The sequence below is a fragment of the Apiotrichum porosum genome, assembly GCF_003942205.1.
Source record: "Apiotrichum porosum strain DSM 27194 chromosome Unknown scaffold_17, whole genome shotgun sequence".
NCBI lineage: Eukaryota > Fungi > Basidiomycota > Tremellomycetes > Trichosporonales > Trichosporonaceae > Apiotrichum > Apiotrichum porosum.
The window spans coordinates 307,510-325,741 of NW_021167124.1; the positions used below are offsets into that span (position 1 = coordinate 307,510).

Sequence of the window (18,232 nt, forward strand, 5' to 3'; positions counted from 1 at the left end):
CAGCCGATGGGCACGCAGAAAACGAGGCCATGGCCGCTGCCGCCAGAGTCCAGCCCACAGTCCATGCATATGCAAACATTGGTTATTATCTACTTCTTGCCCCAGCGCTCAAGGACGCGGTCCTCCACGCCGTCGCCGACCCAGCGGTACAGGCCGTCGGCAAGGGAGAGGTTCTCAATCTCAGACTTGAACACCTTGACCATGTCAGGCTGACCGGGACCCATGGGCCCACCCGCGCCGCCGAGCATGGCGAGACCGGACTGGTCGCGGGTGTCGGTAGCGGCTGGGGGTCTGTCAGCTTCACACCCCTATTCCGCTGCTAAGCTGGCCCCTACGCACCATTCTCATCGCCAAGGATGAGCTTGAAGACACCGTTGAGACCGAAGAGGTTGAGGAAGTACCATGACAGAGCCCTGTGCGGATGTAAGCATACCGTGAGAACATCCAACTCACGAGACCCAACGGACGCTGAGGTCGGGCATGGCAATGTCACGCGCGAACAGCGACTTGGCGCCGAGAGTGAGCGGGAAGGGGAGCTTGACTGGGAGTGTTAGTGAGACAGGTCAATGTCATCAGCAGCCCGTCTGCTCACTAAGGATGTAGCCCGAGAAGAAGACGTTGATGTACTGCATGATGAGCATGTTGGGCACCCTGCAGAGGTCAGCATGTACGTGCAGTGGTGTCATCTCACATCATGACAGCCTGCTTCTTCATGCCGTCCATCATGCTGTCCATGTTCTTGGGGTCGAGGGGGTTGGGAGTCTCCGCCTCGCCGCCCTTGTTCTGCAGGTAGTCACCAGAGGCCATGGCGGCCGAGGTCGAGGCCGTAAAGGACTTGAACTGGGCCGGATAGAGCGGAGAGAGTGGAGCGATACCGCGAATTGCGTGTGAACGGGAGAGCAGACGCCTGGAAAGCGTTAGCTGAGTGGACATGGCAGGAAGGTCGCTGAGAAGTGGAGGGAATGGTAACAGGTCAACCCACTGTTCGCGGACGGCCGCGGCGGGCTTGGGCTTGGGTGCCGAGTTGAGCAGCTGCGTCACGTAGTGTCTCAAGACACCGACGAGAAGCTGATTGTCAGCTATACCATAAGCGACGACCCCGGCAGCTTACCATGATAACGGTAATGGGGATGAGCACCCAGTCCTGTAACAAGTCAGCACTGTGGAGGATGGAACCTATGCGAGTCTCCGCACCCTAATGGACGGGTCGAGGTAGAGGTCCTGCCTGGAACGTTGTCAGCAGGGAGCTCGAGTGACTCGTTCAACGTACTCTTTAAGAACGGACGCCATCGTCGTGTGGAAGCAGGTGGGTTGATCGTCGAACGAGTTGCGATGGAGAACAGGATGGAGACGAGGACGGCAAACGTCACTCGTTCGGCGCGTGGAGGCCGACTAGGGGCGGAACCAAAATGCATTACAACACTATGCTAATGTAAGTTCCAGGCACGCTAAATAGATTACTAAATGACACCACCCACTCTGAAGATTGCAAGACGAAAGTTGGGACCATCCACCATCCATCGTCAACAACGTTGTCTCCTTCAACCATCTCGGTGTCCAGTTTGCAGCCATGCGCAGCCTGACACCCACAACAGTACAGGTCTCAGGAGATGTCTCAGCATCCTCCACAGCCCGTGCAGCACGCATCGCGCTCGACCCAGAGACCGGCATCGTCTACGCCACCGTTGAGGAAGCCGTCGAGTTTGGACTAGACGTCAAGGTTGTGCGCCTCGAGGGCCTCGATGAGGGCGCGTCATTTCCCGAGGTGAGATAGAAAGGTCATACATTCCAGATGTGGGAGTGTGTGATAGAGACAGAGCTGACGGCCCAAGGTTGTGACAAGCTTCAACACCCCCGTGCTCGCTCCGTTTGCTCTGCCCGCCGGCGCCCCGCAGACCGTCAACGTCCACTACTTTCCCGATGACAGAAGCGTCATTGTGCTTCTTGCTGGAGGAGACATTGCAGTCCTCCAGCTTGAAAGTCCTACGGAGGGTCTGGTGGTGAGCTAGGTTAACGTTGAGACCAGCTGACGCCAGCTCGACGTTGTCGGCAGCATCGACTCGGGTATCAAGGCCGCGACCTGGTCTCCTGACGACGAGCAGCTCGTCATTGTGACCGGTGAGTGACAAACTGTCATACATGCTAACCCATCAGGCGAAGACAACCTCGTGTGCATGACCCGCACGTTTGACACCATCTACGAGGGACCACTGAGGAGTGACGACTTTGGAGACGGTGGGTTTTGAAGGTTGTCCCGTGCTAACCCCTCAGACAAGTTCATCAATGTCGGCTGGGGATCCAAGACGACCCAGTTCCACGGATCCCTCGGCAAGGCCGCTCTCCTTGCTGCCCGTGAGGCTGCGGCCGCCCCGGCTCCCAAGTCCTTTTCCCACCCCACCGACGACGGCCTGCCGCGTATCACCTTCCGCGGCGACGGCAACTACTTTGCCGTTTCGTCACTTGACGCGTATCCCTCGGACGCTGAAGGTGTGTCGCCCGGTGCCAGGCGTCAAGTGCGTGTCTATGCGCGTGACGCCAGTGCCGGTCACGCCCCGCGATTGAGCGCGACCTCGGAGTCGCTCGCTGGTCTCGAGGGTCCTCTCGCCTGGCGCCCCAGCGGCAACGTTATTGCCTCGCTGGTGCGCTATGGCTATGAGGGCGGTGGCGAGGGCAGGAAAGGCAGGTGGGACGTGGCCATGGTGGAGCGCAATGGTCTCCGCCATGGAGGCTTTGAGTTGAGAGAGGCCGAGAAGACGTGGGAGGGCGGTTACGTCCATGACATGGCGTGGAACGCCGACTCGGAGATCCTTGCCATTTGGGTCAGGCGCGAGGAGCAAGATGTTGGTGAGTTATTGCGATGACGAACCCGACTGACGACCAGTTCAACTGTGGACCATGAAGAACTACCACTACTACCTCAAGCAGGAGCTTGTGCCCCACACTACCGACCGCCGCTTCGTCAGCATCAGGTGGCACCCGGAGCAGCCTAACCGCCTCTATCTCATTGGAGAGAGTGAGTTGGTGTGAGATAGATCATCGCTAATTCTTCAGAGCACGTGCAAGTCCGCTCGTTCGTCTGGGACACGTACGCCGCACACCTCCCAGTGCCCAACGACACAGCCACAGTTGCTGTTGTCGATGGAAGTGAGTTGCTTGTAATGTGGCTGCAACTGACTCCAGACCGTGTCCTCGTGACCCCCTTCAGGACCCAGAACGTGCCCCCTCCCATGTCTTCCTTCCAGCTTTCCCTCCCCGAGCAGCCGGTCCACGTCGGCATGTCACCTAACGAGGACGCCCTCGCAGTCCTGTTCGCCTCGGGCCGCGTCCAGGTTTGGGACCTTGGTATCCGACTTCCCGAGGCTGGAGCCTCACGTCTCCGCGCTGGAGGCAAGGTTGCCGAACCTAAATTGCGATGGGAGCAGCTCGCTGCCCCGCAGGACGAGTTCATCGCCAAGCAGGTCTGCCTCTCGGGTACCGGCGAGGCTGCCGCTCTCTTCTGGGCTGCGGCGGGCGGTGACGCTGTGCTGCGGATCGCCAACGCCAACGACGTCCGCGACGAGTCGGCGCTCCTCCCGTGCTCTCAGCACATTCTCTGGGACGCCGAGGCGGGATGGCTCGTCGCTGACCGTGACGGACACCTGCATAGCGTGGACGAGGCCCGTCCTGTCGCCATTGCCCTCTGCCCGCGCCCAACGGCTGTGGCCGTCGCCCACGGTTCGGGCCTTGTCTTGGCTCTTTCGGACATGGGCCGCTTGTTCGCTGCCTCATTGAACGGTTACAGCCGCGACGCCACTGCCATTGCCACTGGCGTCACCAGCTTCACCACCACCCCCGAGTTCCTCATCTACACCACTTCCGCCCAGTCCAGCCACTATGCTCCTCTGCCATCCGTCGTGCGCGTGATTGAGGGCGAGGACGTGGCCACCGTCGCAGAGAAGGAGTGGGAGGTCCGTCGTGTCGAGCGTGGTGCGCTTGCCGTCGTCGCATGCCCCAGTTCCATGAGCCTTGTCCTCCAGATGCCCCGCGGCAATCTCGAGACCGTCTACCCTCGTCCTCTTGTCCTCTCGGTCGTTAGGAGGGACATCCTTGGGTGCGTCGTGCCAAAATTGTTCCAACTGACTCGTCTACAGTGGCGCGTACCGTTCCGCATTGCTCACCTGCCGCAAGCACCGTCTCGACTTGAACATTCTCTACGATCTTGCCCCTGAGCAGTTCATCGCCAAGCTCCCCGATTTTGTGCAGCAGATCCCCGAAGTAGACTACCTCAACCTCTTTGTTACGTCCTTGAAGTGAGCTTTTTTTGTTCACATGAGCGCTCCAGCTGACAATCAGTTCCAACGACTCGTCGCGAGTCCTGTACCAGGACCTCGCTCGTGACCTTGACCGACCGTGGGTGACTTTCCAATACTTCGAGCTGACCCACCAGTGCCATCCCGGCGGATAAGGTCAACTCGATCTGCGACTCTCTGAGAGCACTCCTTGAGAGCGACCTCGTCAAATACGTCGAGACCATTCTCACCACCCACGTCTGCAAGCAGCCACCAGACTACGAGTCGGGCCTGCGCGTTCTCCTGCACCTGCAGGCAGCCCACCCCGACATTGTCGAGGAGGCAATCAAGTACATCATCTTCCTCTCGAATGTCAACGCACTCTACGACGTCGCCCTCGGCATGTACGACTTCCAGCTCGTCCTCATGGTGGCTCAGTACTCCCAGAAGGACCCCAAGGAGTACCTTCCCTTCCTTCGCGAGCTGCGTGCTCTCGATACGCATGAACAGCGCTTCCGTATCGACGACCACCTGGGTCGCCGTGACCGTGCGCTCCGTAACCTCGCTGCCGCCGGTCCTGAGCGCTTTGAGGACGCGAGCTCATACCTGGCCAGGTACGAGCTGTACGACGAAGCGTTCAAGCTCTACCGTGACGATGCGGAGCGCCTCCCTGCCATCCACGAGCTGTACGGAGACTACCTGTACGACAGGCGCGAGTTCCACGACGCAGCCATCTGTAAGTTTTCAGCGGCCAAGATCGGTACTGACGTTTTTCAGCATACTCTCTGGCCGGCAAACACGAGCGTGCCCTCAAGGCGTACGAACGCGCACACGCTTGGCGAGAGCTGTTTGCCCTCGCCCAGGAGCAGAAGCAGTCCAATGAGGCGATTGCTGGCATGGTGGAGCGCGTCACAGGTGAGTTGTTCGTTGGAGATGTCAGCTCACAAAACAGACCACCTGTCGTCCCGTGGCCGTCACGGTGAAGCGGCCCAGATCTTCGTCGACTACGCCAACGACATTGACAGCGCCGTGGACGTTGCGTGCCGCGGTTCCGAGTTTTCCGAGGCCTATCGCATTGTGAGATCATGATTGTCTACAGATAGTTGACCCCAATTCAGGTTGCGCAGCACAGCCGCAGTGATCTCATCGAGGACACCGTCCACCCGGCTCTCGAGGAGGCACAGGAAGCGCTCGTTGAGACTCTGGAGGAGATGGAGGGCCAGCTCGACAAGGAGATGAAGCGTCTCGGCGTACTGCGCCGTCTCCGTATCGACGACCCTGGTAAGCTCGCTCCTGCTGTTCAATGTGCAGTGCGCTGACGGTTTCAAGACACCTTCTACATTGTGGACAACGAGCCCGAGCTTGAGAATGTTGATGTCGCCACGAACGCTACCACCGTCGCCACCAACTTTACGCGCTACACCGTTGCGCCCACGACCGTGTTCTCGCAGACGACCAGGATGACAGGGTGAGTTGAGTTGTAGAACTGTTCGCCTGAAACAAATCGCGCGACAGCCGCACACCCAAGGCGGTTTGGTTCTGCTATCGTCGTCATCGTGCCCATGTCCTTCATCACTGTGCCCGTCCCTGCGGGCGGGCTGAAACCCTTCTCCGAGCCGTTCGGGGCAGGCACTTCGGAGGTCGGACGGGCTGGTGCCGATGCAGAATCCGGCTTCAGCGGAGTTGATGCCGCTCGAGCTTGGTACTCGGCATGCCTGTGGCCGTGACTGGGACGCCTGCCGAAAGCCAAACTGTTGGGTTTGTCGGGTACACCTGACTCCCACCTCTCTCCCACATGCGCCCCGCCGTCCTCATTCTCTCCCGTCTCCCAGAAGTATGGAAGTCTGACGCCATTTCCCAGTCAAACCTCGCGTTCCAAACACAAGGCAAGCCGGAAGCGTGCCGCTGGCCGCAAGGGCACTGTGGACGAGTACGACTACCTCGTCGCGAGTATCGGCCGTTTGGTCAAGCGTGTGGATGACAAGAGTGGTGGGTCTATTTTAAAAGAACGCCAGGCAAAAGGCAAAAACACTGACCATTGTTTTAGCCGAGGCAATCCCTCTCCTGCGCCACCTCGTGCTGGCCTCATCTACCCACCGCGACCTGGCATCCGACCTGCAGGCCATGGTCTTCAAGCTCCGCGCCCAGCTCGAGACGGCGCTGGACGAGGCGTGGGCGGACCGCGACCTCATCCTCGACGGCGTCGAGAGCTCGGGCGGTATGGGTCTGGGAGGCAACGCCGCGCCGGCGCGGGAGCTCGTGCGGCCCACTGTGGCTGCGTGGGTGGGGCTCGGGCGGCTGATACAGTGATGCGTAGAGAGGGCGAGCGGTCGTAGACGGAGGGGTTGGGTTGGGGCCACTGGGCCACTGGGAATGTATGGGCGTGCATGTGATCGGTATTTGATGCTTACCCCTCGCAACCTTTTTGGACCGTGACATCCGTGACGCGCGTGTGGGATCTGGTATCGTAATCTCGGCGAGTTGTTTTTGACACCGGAAATTGCCATGGCACTCTGTGCCGATCGGTCAACTAATGCAACTAACTGGCCAGACTGGGGCGACGGGGGTTGGTCTGACGCAGCCGTCTCTTTCGCGGCAATAGCGAGCCACTGTCTGGAGCCAATGCATAGGACTAGCGGCCGCCAGACTTTGGTTGCGTCCAAACTAGTGTAAGTGGCAGAGACTTACGCAATCGGCAGGGGGAGTGAAAAAAAAAACGTGTGTTTGGACGCCGATGGCCCCCCTCCCATTGAGATCGGCAGCCAACAAGGCGGTGGGATGCTGGAAACAGGTGTTCTCATGCTCTGCTCCGAGGACGCAAATCCACGCGCTCTACTGCATTCCACGAGGTTAATACAAATCATCAAGGAAGCACATGTGGGTCGTGACGACAAAGAGTGCCTCCCCCCCGTCGTCTTTGCACGCGCGTCCTTTCCCACCCCTTTGGGGCTGTCTTGCCACTCTGCGCAGACGCAGGCTCCATCGAAAACCTGTGCGTGTTCCCCCACTCACGCCCATTCCCTTCAACGGCCGCCATGGTCACTGGGATGGTTGCATGCTGGCGACGCCCTGTCCTGGTCAGTGGTACGACAGATCTCCCGTGGACACGAGGGTCTGTGATGCCGCCGCCGCCCACCGATTGACAGGTGACACTGGGATCGATGGACGCAGACACGGACGCGGACACGGAACATTGGCAGTGCTGGCCGCTGGGCATTGACCTAGGGAGATGGAGCTAGAAGAGGACGCGCTGTGTGTCCTGGTAGCTGCCACGACGACGACAACGGCGCATGGGCACTTGGGCACTGCACGCTCATCAGCATGGACCAGCTGATCCACACGGCCCATTCGGTGCGCCTTTGGTTGGGCGTACACCGCGACACACTCGTCACTGGGTCACTGCATCACTGTGCACTGAGGGGCACACTGGCGAGTGGGGGCACGATGGGAAGAGCAGACGCCGAGAAGAGTGGGGGCACAGCTGACACCATGGAGGGAGACGGAAAGACACGGGAAGAGAGGCGAGGAAAAACAGGTCGAGGAGCAAGCGGACAACACACATGGGCTCCACCCCGCCTTGCCTTGGGAAGAGAGGACCTGTGTCTTGTTTCTCTGACACGAGTGGAGATACAAGGAGGGGGAGGAGATCCACTGGGACGAAACCGTGTGCATGAAGAACAGAGCAATCCTTGCTCGTCACTGCTTGTTTGGTGCTCGTCGTTTCACGGACCACCCCTCATCCGCCCTCCGTTCCTCTGGACATAAACGCACACAACTTTTATCGTTTCTTATTTCCTTCTTCACGGTTCCTCTTTCTCGCAGCAAACCCATAGACGGCCTCGTCCCATTAATTCATCTATCCCCCCCCCCCCCCCACCCACCTTCCACACCATGTTCGGCTGCCCGTACCGCTCGCTTGGCCAGTGGGCGTTCTTCCCCACCTGCGACCCCACCACCCACCACCCCACTGTCCCCACCCACGACGACTGCGCGACAACCGTCAACCTCACCTGCATCCCACTGCACGCTCTCGTCTTTCCCATCCTCTCTCTAACTCTTGCGTGGCTGCTCACTGCCCGCCGCACCGCCTACCCACCTTGCAGTCCGCTCGTGCTCGTGGCCCTCCAGTGCCTCCCCCTTCTTGCTGGCAGTGCTGGCGGTCTGGTCCTCATCCTCGCTGCACAGAGAGCCCCACACGCTGCTCTGTCTCCCTTGGTTCTCGTCATTGGTTTGCTGGGCACTGTCCCGCTCGCAGTCACAATGTTTGGTAAAGGTGGGTCACAAGGTTGGCCGCTGGCGAGCAAACGGCGGCATGACACGGCACTGGCGCTGACTGGACTCTGTGCTGTTTCATCTGATCATCCGACGCGTTTCTCCACGCTACACACAACATTCTATCCCTCGCGTCTCTCCGTTGTCCATGACGACGTTTCCACTCCTCTTTCTACTCTAAAACAGTCCCTTCTGTCGTCCCCATCACACACCAGGCCACACCCGACACTATTGGAAAGGACAGCAGCATCGTCACCAACGGATTCGCCACCGGCCCTGCCATGCACCTCCACGGCGAGTCATGCCCCCACCTGCCTCACTCTTCTGCGTCGTCGGCCTGTTCGACACTGTCCAAGGCTTCAACAAAGACCTGGCCTTCGTCTCGTAACACCAACACGCCCTCGTCGGTCGACCTCACGTCCCCGATGGGTTCAGCGGACGCGTCAATGGTCTGCCTGCTCCCACTCCGGTCGTCTCTGCCCAACCTGGACATCGTCGATTCGCCTTCCTCCGTGTCCACTCTGTCGGCTTCTTCCCCCCTGTCCGCTGCCAGCTACACGCCATGCACACCGAGCAACACGCCAGCCTCGTCGGCGGCCTCTGTCTCCACTGGCTCCCCCAGCCCTATCCCCCACCGCACGCCCACGCTCGAGCTCGCTCTCGAAGACGAGTTTGTGCGCCTCGTCGTGCGCTCCGCCTCGGTCCACCACATCAGCACGTCCGCGTCCAAGATTGTCAATGCCGCCACCATCACCACCACCAGCAGCGTCCCCGACGTGGCCCCACGCTGGCCCACCGAGTGGCCTGTGTACTGGGAGGGTGCGGGCCTCGGCTCGTGGTGAGCGGCGCGCGCTGAGTCAACCGGCGGCAAGTCGACCTGGAAACCCTGAAGCACCACAAAATCAACGAAACCCAAAAGTACCTCCACCACGCGACCTCTCAGTCAACACTCGACAGTCGCCACCCACTGGCCACTGCCCCACCGCACCGGCCACCGGCCACCTAGACAAGCCACTTGCACTGTGCATGTTCTCATATCCCAGAACGTAATTACCACTCTCTCCGAAAACTCCCCCAAAACAAAAAAAAACAAAAAAAGCCACTCTCGCTCGCCACCAGAACGGCGGCCGGCGGGTCGTGGCCCCGGACTCACTCAACTTCCCCTTCCCCTCGCGCGCGAGTCTCGCTTCCTTCCCCCCCCCCCGCGACTTGGTACAATCGGTCCTGTCCAAACAAACTCTCCCCCCCCCTCCATCCAAAAGTGTCATCCCAGCACACACACACGAGTCGGAAATACTATGCATTTGTGGAAAAACGAATAAAAAAGAATGAAGAACACGGCCAGCTACTCGAGACCAGAAAAAGAGATAATTCAGATGTTGGTTGGTTGGTAGATGGAGAGAAAACGGGTGACAAGACCCAGGGGTCACTTTGAAAGGAGAAGAGCGAAAACGAAGAAGAAGAAGGGGAAGAAAGATGGTGTTGGTTGGAGATTGCTGCTTGGGTTGGGTGTGTTGCTTTGACGACAATTGTAAGGGACGAGGAAATCTTTTTTGGCTTTCGAGAACACTGATAATGCTTTGATTGGGGTTGGTGGATGAGATGACAGATGGTGCGGTGACAGATGCCTCGCGCCTCAGGCCCGCTTGACGCCCATGGGCACGCCAATCTGCGCGGCCATGCCCAGTCCACCGACGGGGGGCGGGGCGACGCCCACACCGACGCCGACAGGCGCACCGCCGCCGCTGCCGGCGCCGGCGGCCCAGTATCCGCCCGGCTGGCCAGTCTTGATGGGCTGCATGCCGAACGCGCCCATCATCGGGGCACCGACACCCGGTTGGCCAAAGTAGCCAATGTGGGTGGGGATGATGCGGCGGCGGGTGCGGGCCTTGCGCGGGGACGCGGGCTGGGCGCCAGCGTTGCCGCCGCCGCCGTTCGAGTTCGGGCCGACGGCGGTCGCAAGGGCGCGCGAGGCAATGGAGACGGATGGCGAGCGGGTACGGTCACCGCGGGACGAGACAGAGGACAACGGGCGCGAGCCGCCGAGCTTGGTGCCGCCGCCGAGAACAGTGACGTTGCCGCCGTCGTATGGGGTGACAGTGGCGTTGGCGGCAGAGGTCGCGTTCAGAGGGGTGGTCGGGGCCGACTCGGAGCCCTTGCGCTCGTCCATCTCCGGGGTGCACTCGCGCGAGGCGCGGCGCTTGTCCTCGGGAAAGAGGTCGGCAGATCCAGGACGCGACGCCGGCGTGAGGAGCTGGGTGTGCGAGTTGGAGTTGGTGTCGCTCGTGTCGGACGAGTGCGAGCTCGTGCTCTCGGTGCCCTTGTGCGCGGCACGGAACACCTGCGGCTGGGGCTGGAGGTGCGCGTACGGCAGCGGCTGGGACACGCTGCGCGAACCGTTGCGCGAGTGGCTGCGGAAATCGATCGAGCCAGGACGACCGTGCCCGAGCGCCGAGAGCGCCGAAAGAGGCTGGAGGGGCGAAAACTCGGCGGCCGGGAGGAGGCTCGGGGCAGACGGGGTGGTCATGCTCGTAGGCGAAGTGGCCATCTCGGCGGCGGCGGCGGCGAGGGCGGCTCCGGGACCAGGACTCGGTGCCGGAGACGGGGTGGCCGGAGCAGCCATGGCGAGGAGGGATGGTGCCCGGATCGGGATCGCCTTGGACGGGCGAAGCGGGGTCGTCGTAGCCAGCGGGCTGGTCACCTCGGAGCGGCCGTGGGTGCCGCTTGCCAGATAACCTGGTAAGACTCTGCAAGAGTGCGTCAGCAGCAGTCCCCAACCATTCTCGGCAACTTTTATTTTTTGCCCGGGCCTCCTTGTCTGCAACTCACCACGCGAGCGCTTGATCGGGTCAAATTCCGCTTCGTCCCAGCTCCAGCCTCCCCATCGCCACACGACCATGCCTGGGTCGCACCAGACTTCCCACTCGCGCTCTTCGTCGTCGTTCTCGGGCTTGCGACGACGACCGGACGCGATGGCCTTGGCCCAGACCCTGGGATCAATCTCGGTACCTGCGGCCTTGACCAGGATGGCAGGGAGGCCGAGGAGGTGGTCGGAGATGAGGGAGCGTGATCCCGAGCCCGAGTGGGGGTTGCTCTCGTTCCACAGGGGGGTGTATGCGGCGGTCAAAACAGACGACAGCTGCTTACGGAGCGACATGAGCGTGGTGTGTGGGTAGTGGACCGCGAGGGGCTGGACCAAGTGGTGGACAAGGGCAGACACGGCTGAACCAATGCTCATGTCGAGCTGCAAGGCCGCTGGGCCAGGTGTGGCATCGACGGGCGTGCGGCAGCTGCCAGCAGGAGTCGCAACATTGTTGTTGCCTGCAAGAGCTGGCGAGTTTGGCCTAGGGGGTGTGCGGTTGAAGGCACCCTTGGGGGACAGCACAAGAGCCGCGAGGTCGGGTGGGTCCATGGTGGGGTTGAGGATATCAGAGAGACATCGGCTGTGAGCCGTCGGGAGGGGAGGGGAGGAAAGGGGTGTGGGTCGGTTGATAAACAGGTGGGGGGGTGTAGGTGACCAGGGAGGGGAGCACAATGTTTGCGGGTGGCGAGATGTGTCGGGGGGGGGGCAGGTGTGCAGGTGGGGGGTTATGAGACAGGCTGCGTGTGTATGTTTGTCTGAGAGAGAGGGAGGGAGGGGAGAGGTAAGAGGGGAGGGGAGGAGGTGGAGACTGGCGACGGGTGGGTGAGGGTTGCCGACGATGCACTGGTGTCTCTGTTGGATGGAAAGATGCTGGCTGGCCCGCTTGCGGGTGTGGTGGGATTCGACCGACGAGAAGCGGGCGGGGCGTGTGTGTGTGTTGTGCGCGGAAACGGGAGTATTTTGCCTATTTGGGCAAGTGCGGGGCTTTTTTTTTGCTCCCGTGCCACCCCACCGCCCCGTTGCGGTCGGCTCTGTGCGCCGGCTCTGGGTGCGGGCCCTGCGTTCTGTTTGTGCATGCATACATGCGTGCAAACCTCTGCACCATCTCTGCCGTGTTCTTGCGTCTACATGCATGCACGCGTGCCATCTCATGTGGTAGTTATTGTACATTGTGCGCCAGCTGTGGATATATACACTATATTGCAACCTCTCTGGTGTTTGCGCAACGGATCTGTTTTGTGCAGTCTAGACGTCTTCCTTACTCTGGCCAGCACCTCCTCCACCCACCGCAACAGCCACAGCCGCCAGCCCCACATCCGTCTCTAGCACTTTGCCCAGTCGGTGCGCAAGCACAGCAGCTAGAAGATGCTTGCACTGAGGAACATGACACGTCAGCCATGTCAATGTGCTTGAGAGCCCCCATGTCCCCCCACTTGGGGCTCACTCACAAACACATTCCTCCCACCCGTCAACGAGTTGAACGCAAACCCGGCACACGGACAGTACAGTGCCTTGAGATACCGAACGTCGTCGCCGATACGCGTGTTCTGCGCGTCGCTGTCGGGGGATACTTCCGGCCTATCAGTCTCGGCGTCGACCACGGGTTCCGGGGCGGCAATCGTTGGTGGTGGTGGTGATGGGGGAGCGGGCAGGTCGAGATACAGAGTATATGGTGCACCGGCAGATGAAGTGACCTGTGGCGTGATGCATGAGCTTGATGGCAGTGGCACTGCACAAAGCCCACCTGGTGGATCACACGGCCACCTGGAAGGCAGACCTTGACGACTGAGCCTCAAGTCAGCTACCTGCCTCTCTGTGCGCACTAGCTGTATAGCGCTCACCGTCCCTCCTGTCCACGAGCTGGAGAGCAGACGTGAGCATCGGACCAAACACGACGTGGAGCTGGAGGAGGATGGCATCGGGCACTGTGTCACAGCGTCAGCACGGTGGGGCAACTCATCAATCCTTACCTGGCGAGGAAGGTGAGAGGTTGCTCAGCAAGGACGAGACGAGGTGAAGGAACTGGGTGGACGGGTCCGACATTGTCTCAGCGTTGGCATGTTGTTGCAATGTCACAGCCCTCCCGGGGTGGGCGCGATGTTGGGCGACGTCGATGGGATGGAGTGTGATGGCGACGATGGGAAGGCAGACACGGCACAGGTGGATTTCTGAACGCTCGTACGCCGAGTGACGTCAACTGCAGCACGACAACAGGAACGGAGGCATTTGAATCACAAATGTAATTGTATTAAAAAAGAGCATGTTACGTAACCATCCCTAAAGTCAAATCAATCTAATCAATCTAATTCGAGCCTGATTTTCCTCCCTTTCGCCACTGATCCACTGACCCTTCACCAGATGGTCGTTACAACGCTCATAACGACGACAGTGACTGTCGTTGAATGTCTTTGTCGCGTATACTCTCGAGCCGATGGTGACGCCCATCGAGAGCTTTATACGTCTACAAACAGGGCCATGACCATCGGCTATGCTTCTTCCCTCTTGACCATAACCCTGCGCCCCCGCCCAAGCTCCAGGGTGGACTTGCTATCCAAACTTCTTGATGTAGTGTGGCCTCGGCTCTCCCCACTTGCGACCTGTTGGTCCTCAGTATGCAGGTCTCACAATCCCTCAAGACTCACCACAGACCACACATGGGATGCAGTCATCACCAAAGTGTACGGGAACCAAGAGCCCCACCCTCTCCGTGATCGCCGCCTGCATAACAGAGTCATGGCGAAAGTTGAGCTCGAGCTTATCGCTCCCGAGCTTCGGCAACATGTAGTCCATTTCGAACCCTTCTGGGTCAAAATACCGCGGACGTGGCTCAAAGATGCGCATCGGCGGTGGGTTGTCGGGGAGCCGGATCTGGAAGAAACCGCACCACCATTTGTTGTAGTGACAGCTCAAGGATCTGGTGTTGTTGGTCGGGAGGTGCTGAAGTCGCACAACCCCAGGATGACCGTTGACACATATGTCCGGCGAGTCGAAAACCACCACGTCCGCAGGTGGCCTTGGCCCTTCGCGGTAATCGTCACGAACGATGGGGGGCTGCGTGAGACATAGGTGCCGTACATTCGGGAACAGGGGCGTGTTTGGGAGGGTGGCGTCCCATAGTCTCTCAACAACTGCGTAAGAAGGCGGCGGGTTGAGGCTCATGTGTTCGATGAACCCAAACGCACGCTGCGCACGGTCGCTGTATCGCGACACACCATCTGACCTCTGGGCCTTGAGAACATCGTCAGAGGGTTCCTCCTCCCCCTCTTGGCGATGCCTGTGGTCCACCCCAGCGACGAGTTTCAGTAGCTGCGCCTGTGTGAACGTCACCCGGCGATACAGGTGTGGTGCCCCAATCTCCCAGAAGAGTTGGGACGCACGAATGACGTTTGCCAGTGTGTGGGTATCAGTCGGGTCGATGCAGGTGAGTACTTGCTCCACGAGCTCGACTGGAAGTTGGGGGCCCGACACAGTGGACGCGTCGGGTGCAACGTCGTCTGGCGTGTTGACCGCGTCAGACTCTGGTCTTGGCGCCGCTGTGTGACTTTTGACTTGTCGTTTCCGGGCGCGGGCAGCTGCTGGTATGGAAGGTCGAACCGCTGGAGACGTTGCTAGGCCGTGAGAACGTGTTCGGGGAGCCATTGTGGGCTGGTCTGGTTTGCTTTGCGATGAAGCAAACGACAGACACATGGTTGGCATCGTCAAGGGACATCGGTGATGGGAGACATTTGGTTCCGTCGCGTTTCTCCGTCACCCGGCTTGTACGGGGCTGTGTACGCCACATGTTGTTGTACATACGTTGTGCGCCATGCCAACCGCAACAACGCTGATGCGCGACGTCCGACGCGCGACATCGTGTACTGTTTGTACGTACGTGACAAACTGACAGCGTGCTCCAGACCGTCGCACGGGCGGCTGACTGCGGCTGTGGGGACGCGGCAACTTGGAGAGAATCAAGATGCCGCTGCCTTTGGTGGAAGATATGATTACGGTAAACGAGTGACACAGCTTGATCCGGAAACTGTCTCGGCAGTCATCCATGGCCCCACGGAACACGACCACACCACCACTGCACCCGAATCAGGTCGGATGGGGGTCGGAACTGCTGCCCGTACTGGTACTGGAGGTGGTCAAAGCAAACCCGCAGCTGTCAATCACCTGACCCAGACGAGCTTGCCAAGAACCATCCAACTTGGCGGGTACTGACCGAAACATGACCGGCACGATGTTAGTCGTGCCAAGCTCCACTCATGCACACGGAAGTGCGTTCCGCATCCTCATCAACGTGTGGGGGACCTCTGACCGCCAGATACCGAATACCACCATGAACAAGCCGCAGCCAGGAACCCCTCAGATGTGGGCATGGTGCTCCATCTTGGCCCCGCATTGAAGTCCTGTCATTACTCTCTGCAGCCTGTAGCAGTGCAACTACTCACCTCGCACACTCCCACCATCCGCAGACCATGCCCAACGACTCCAACGGCTCCGACGCTCCCACTGCACCGCCGTAGGTGTCATCCACGGCGTGGTGGACACTTGCTGACCGCCCCCCCAGGGTCGACTACAGTTGGGCCCCGCCCCTTGTGGAACACCCACTCGGCGAGGGCCGACGTCTTCGTGTTGTGGGCATCGGCGCCGGGTTCAGCGGCATCAACCTCGCACTGCACCTCCGCGAGAACGTGCGCGACGTTGACGTTACCATCTACGACCTCGCGAGCGATGTCGGGGGTGTCTGTGAGTATATGACATGGTCCTGGCCACGACGTGACACTTTAGGCTGACGAACATAGGGCACCACAACCGCTACATGGGTGTCGCGTGTGACATCCCGGCGCACGCGTACCAGTACTCGTTTGCGGAAAACACCCAGTGGTCTCGCTTCTTTGCACCGGGTGCAGAGATCAGGCAGTATCTCGTCAACATTGTGGACAAGTACAACCTCCGACCGCTCATGAAGGTATGTATGTGGGCAGAAGGGCAAGTCACTGGGGGCTGTCTGGCTGACTGTGGCGTAGCTCCAGCACGAGGTGATCGAAGCACGCTGGGACGCCAAAGCTGGCCACTGGGCGCTCAAGGTCAAGGACTTGCTCTCGGACACTGTCATCGAGGACACGGCCGACTACGTCGCGTACGCGACCGGACTCTTGTCGAAGCCCAAGTGGCCAGACATTCCCGGCCGCGAGACATACAAGGGGATTATCCACCACTCGTCCGGATGGGATGCGGTTGCCGAGGAGGCCGAGGGGTCGCCGTATGCCGGCAAGCGCGTCGGTGTCATTGGTGTAGGCGCGAGCGCGATCCAAATCGTGCCCGAGATGCAGAAGCGCGCCGCCAAAGTCGTCAACTTCGGTCGAGCACAGAGTAAGTCTTGGCTGGGAGCTTGCGGCGCTGACGGGTGAAGCTTGGCTGTCTGGAGTGTTCGCCGCCGAGACGCTCAAAAAGGTCGGCGTCGACTCCAATGGCGCAAACCACACGTTCACAGATGTGGAGAAGACTCGGCTCAAGGACGCTGAATACTATCGCGAGTTCCGCGCAGAGGTGGAGCGCGACCTCGCATCTGTCCACCTGGTGACGCACCAGGGTCAGCCACTACAGGCAATCGTCCGCGAGGCCCTCCTTGAGAACATGACCCAATGCCTTGCCACTCGCCCCGAAGTCGCCAAGGCTATCATTCCCGACTTTCCCCCCGGATGCAAGCGCCTCACCCCTGGGCCGGGATACATGGACGCGCTGGTCGCCGACAATGTCGAGTTTGTTTCCACGGGTATCCAGGCGTTCACCGAGCGCGGTATCCGTACCACTGACGGCAAAGAGCATGAGCTGGATGCCATCATTTGTGCCACTGGGTTTGACACGAGCTTCATGCCGGGTTTCCCGATCTATGGCCTTGACGGCCTCAACCTGCAGGACATGTGGAAGGAGGATGTGGTCACCTATCTGGCCATTACGGTGCCTCGTATGCCCAACTTCTTCACTGTGCTCGGGCCCAACACGGGTGTCGGCAGCGGCTCGCTGCTTATCCTGATGGAGCAGCAGGTCGCCTACGTATCTCAGGTCATCAACAAGGTCCAGCGGGAGGGATACCGCTCAATGGTGGTGCGCGACGGTCCTGCCAAAGCGTTCACCCGATACACGGACGACTATTTTGGCCGCACGGTCTTTTCGGCCAACTGCAAGAGCTGGTACAAGAACGGCGCGTTCGGCGCGGCTCGTATCCGCTCTCTGTGGCCCGGGAGCAGCAGCCATGCATTCCTCGCCCTCAAGTACCCCCGCTGGGAGGACTATGAATGGGAACGCGACCCAGAATACACCGACGACATGGCGTGGCTCGGGAACGGCGACGTGCCCGCGGACCTTGACCCGGCATTCTACGTCGATGAGGCTCGTGATTACTACAAGGTACAGTGACTCCCATGTGGAGTGGTGGAAGCTGACAGGCAAAGGCACAGACTATATATATCAATTGAATTGGCGGCGGGCCGGTCCGTGGCGTGAGAAAGCCAGCAGATTGTAGATGTACGACGATGAGACAGAAATGTTGGAGCCATTGTCATCGGCGCGTCAGCCATCTTCCGATTCAAGGCACGCGAACACAATCGGCCTCATTGTGTACACACCCAGCGATGGCCGGCCGGTAGTCTTGTGCATCTTGAGATCCTCATGTAACTACATGAGGACCGCAGGGTCTCCAGGGGCTAGGTTAGAATTGCAATGTGCATGGATGCATGTGAGTGGTCGTGTGCGAGAGTGAGAAGATGTGATCAAGATTCAGGTGTCTTCTGGTGGACCGACGACATTGGTGGCGCAGCAAAAGGCAAGCCATCAGCGCAAC

General features: G+C 60.0%; 7 protein-coding genes across 7 annotated transcripts; 3 read left to right on the top strand and 4 right to left on the bottom strand.

Annotated features, from left to right (window-relative positions):
• Nucleotides 1-89: 89 nt before the first annotated feature.
• EMC3 (ER membrane complex subunit 3) lies at nt 90-1,290 on the bottom strand (the record flags this gene model as incomplete). The annotated part of the gene is made up of 9 exons (XM_028619258.1): nt 90-283; nt 340-413; nt 454-541; nt 593-651; nt 692-907; nt 983-1,068; nt 1,112-1,144; nt 1,195-1,225; nt 1,271-1,290. 9 exons carry the CDS (start codon nt 1,288-1,290, stop codon nt 90-92), a joined length of 801 nt encoding a protein of 266 aa, XP_028472432.1.
• Nucleotides 1,291-1,570: 280 nt separating this feature from the next.
• On the top strand, nt 1,571-6,604 carry EHS24_003596 (uncharacterized protein; the record flags this gene model as incomplete). The annotated part of the gene is made up of 19 exons (XM_028619259.1): nt 1,571-1,765; nt 1,833-2,000; nt 2,073-2,118; nt 2,155-2,235; nt 2,272-2,844; nt 2,882-3,013; nt 3,052-3,144; nt 3,181-4,090; nt 4,131-4,289; nt 4,333-4,389; nt 4,427-5,004; nt 5,046-5,183; nt 5,221-5,345; nt 5,396-5,549; nt 5,598-5,736; nt 5,797-5,970; nt 6,130-6,257; nt 6,316-6,547; nt 6,586-6,604. 19 exons carry the CDS (start codon nt 1,571-1,573, stop codon nt 6,602-6,604), a joined length of 4,101 nt encoding a protein of 1,366 aa, XP_028472433.1.
• Nucleotides 6,605-8,159: 1,555 nt separating this feature from the next.
• EHS24_003597 (uncharacterized protein) lies at nt 8,160-9,382 on the top strand (the record flags this gene model as incomplete). Its single annotated transcript, XM_028619260.1, has 2 exons — nt 8,160-8,541; nt 8,727-9,382. 2 exons carry the CDS (start codon nt 8,160-8,162, stop codon nt 9,380-9,382), a joined length of 1,038 nt encoding a protein of 345 aa, XP_028472434.1.
• Nucleotides 9,383-10,176: 794 nt separating this feature from the next.
• On the bottom strand, nt 10,177-11,952 carry EHS24_003598 (uncharacterized protein; the record flags this gene model as incomplete). The annotated part of the gene is made up of 1 exon (XM_028619261.1): nt 10,177-11,952. One exon carries the CDS (start codon nt 11,950-11,952, stop codon nt 10,177-10,179), a length of 1,776 nt encoding a protein of 591 aa, XP_028472435.1.
• Nucleotides 11,953-12,803: 851 nt separating this feature from the next.
• On the bottom strand, nt 12,804-13,446 carry EHS24_003599 (uncharacterized protein; the record flags this gene model as incomplete). The annotated part of the gene is made up of 4 exons (XM_028619262.1): nt 12,804-13,097; nt 13,148-13,188; nt 13,245-13,328; nt 13,374-13,446. The coding sequence occupies 4 exons, from the start codon at nt 13,444-13,446 to the stop codon at nt 12,804-12,806; spliced, it is 492 nt and encodes a 163-aa protein (XP_028472436.1).
• Nucleotides 13,447-13,950: 504 nt separating this feature from the next.
• Nucleotides 13,951-15,042, bottom strand: EHS24_003600 (uncharacterized protein; the record flags this gene model as incomplete). Its single annotated transcript, XM_028619263.1, has 2 exons — nt 13,951-14,000; nt 14,046-15,042. 2 exons carry the CDS (start codon nt 15,040-15,042, stop codon nt 13,951-13,953), a joined length of 1,047 nt encoding a protein of 348 aa, XP_028472437.1.
• An 821-nt stretch (nt 15,043-15,863) lies between these two features.
• EHS24_003601 (uncharacterized protein) lies at nt 15,864-17,808 on the top strand (the record flags this gene model as incomplete). The annotated part of the gene is made up of 5 exons (XM_028619264.1): nt 15,864-15,907; nt 15,956-16,134; nt 16,191-16,357; nt 16,416-16,761; nt 16,802-17,808. 5 exons carry the CDS (start codon nt 15,864-15,866, stop codon nt 17,806-17,808), a joined length of 1,743 nt encoding a protein of 580 aa, XP_028472438.1.
• Nucleotides 17,809-18,232: the final 424 nt, after the last annotated feature.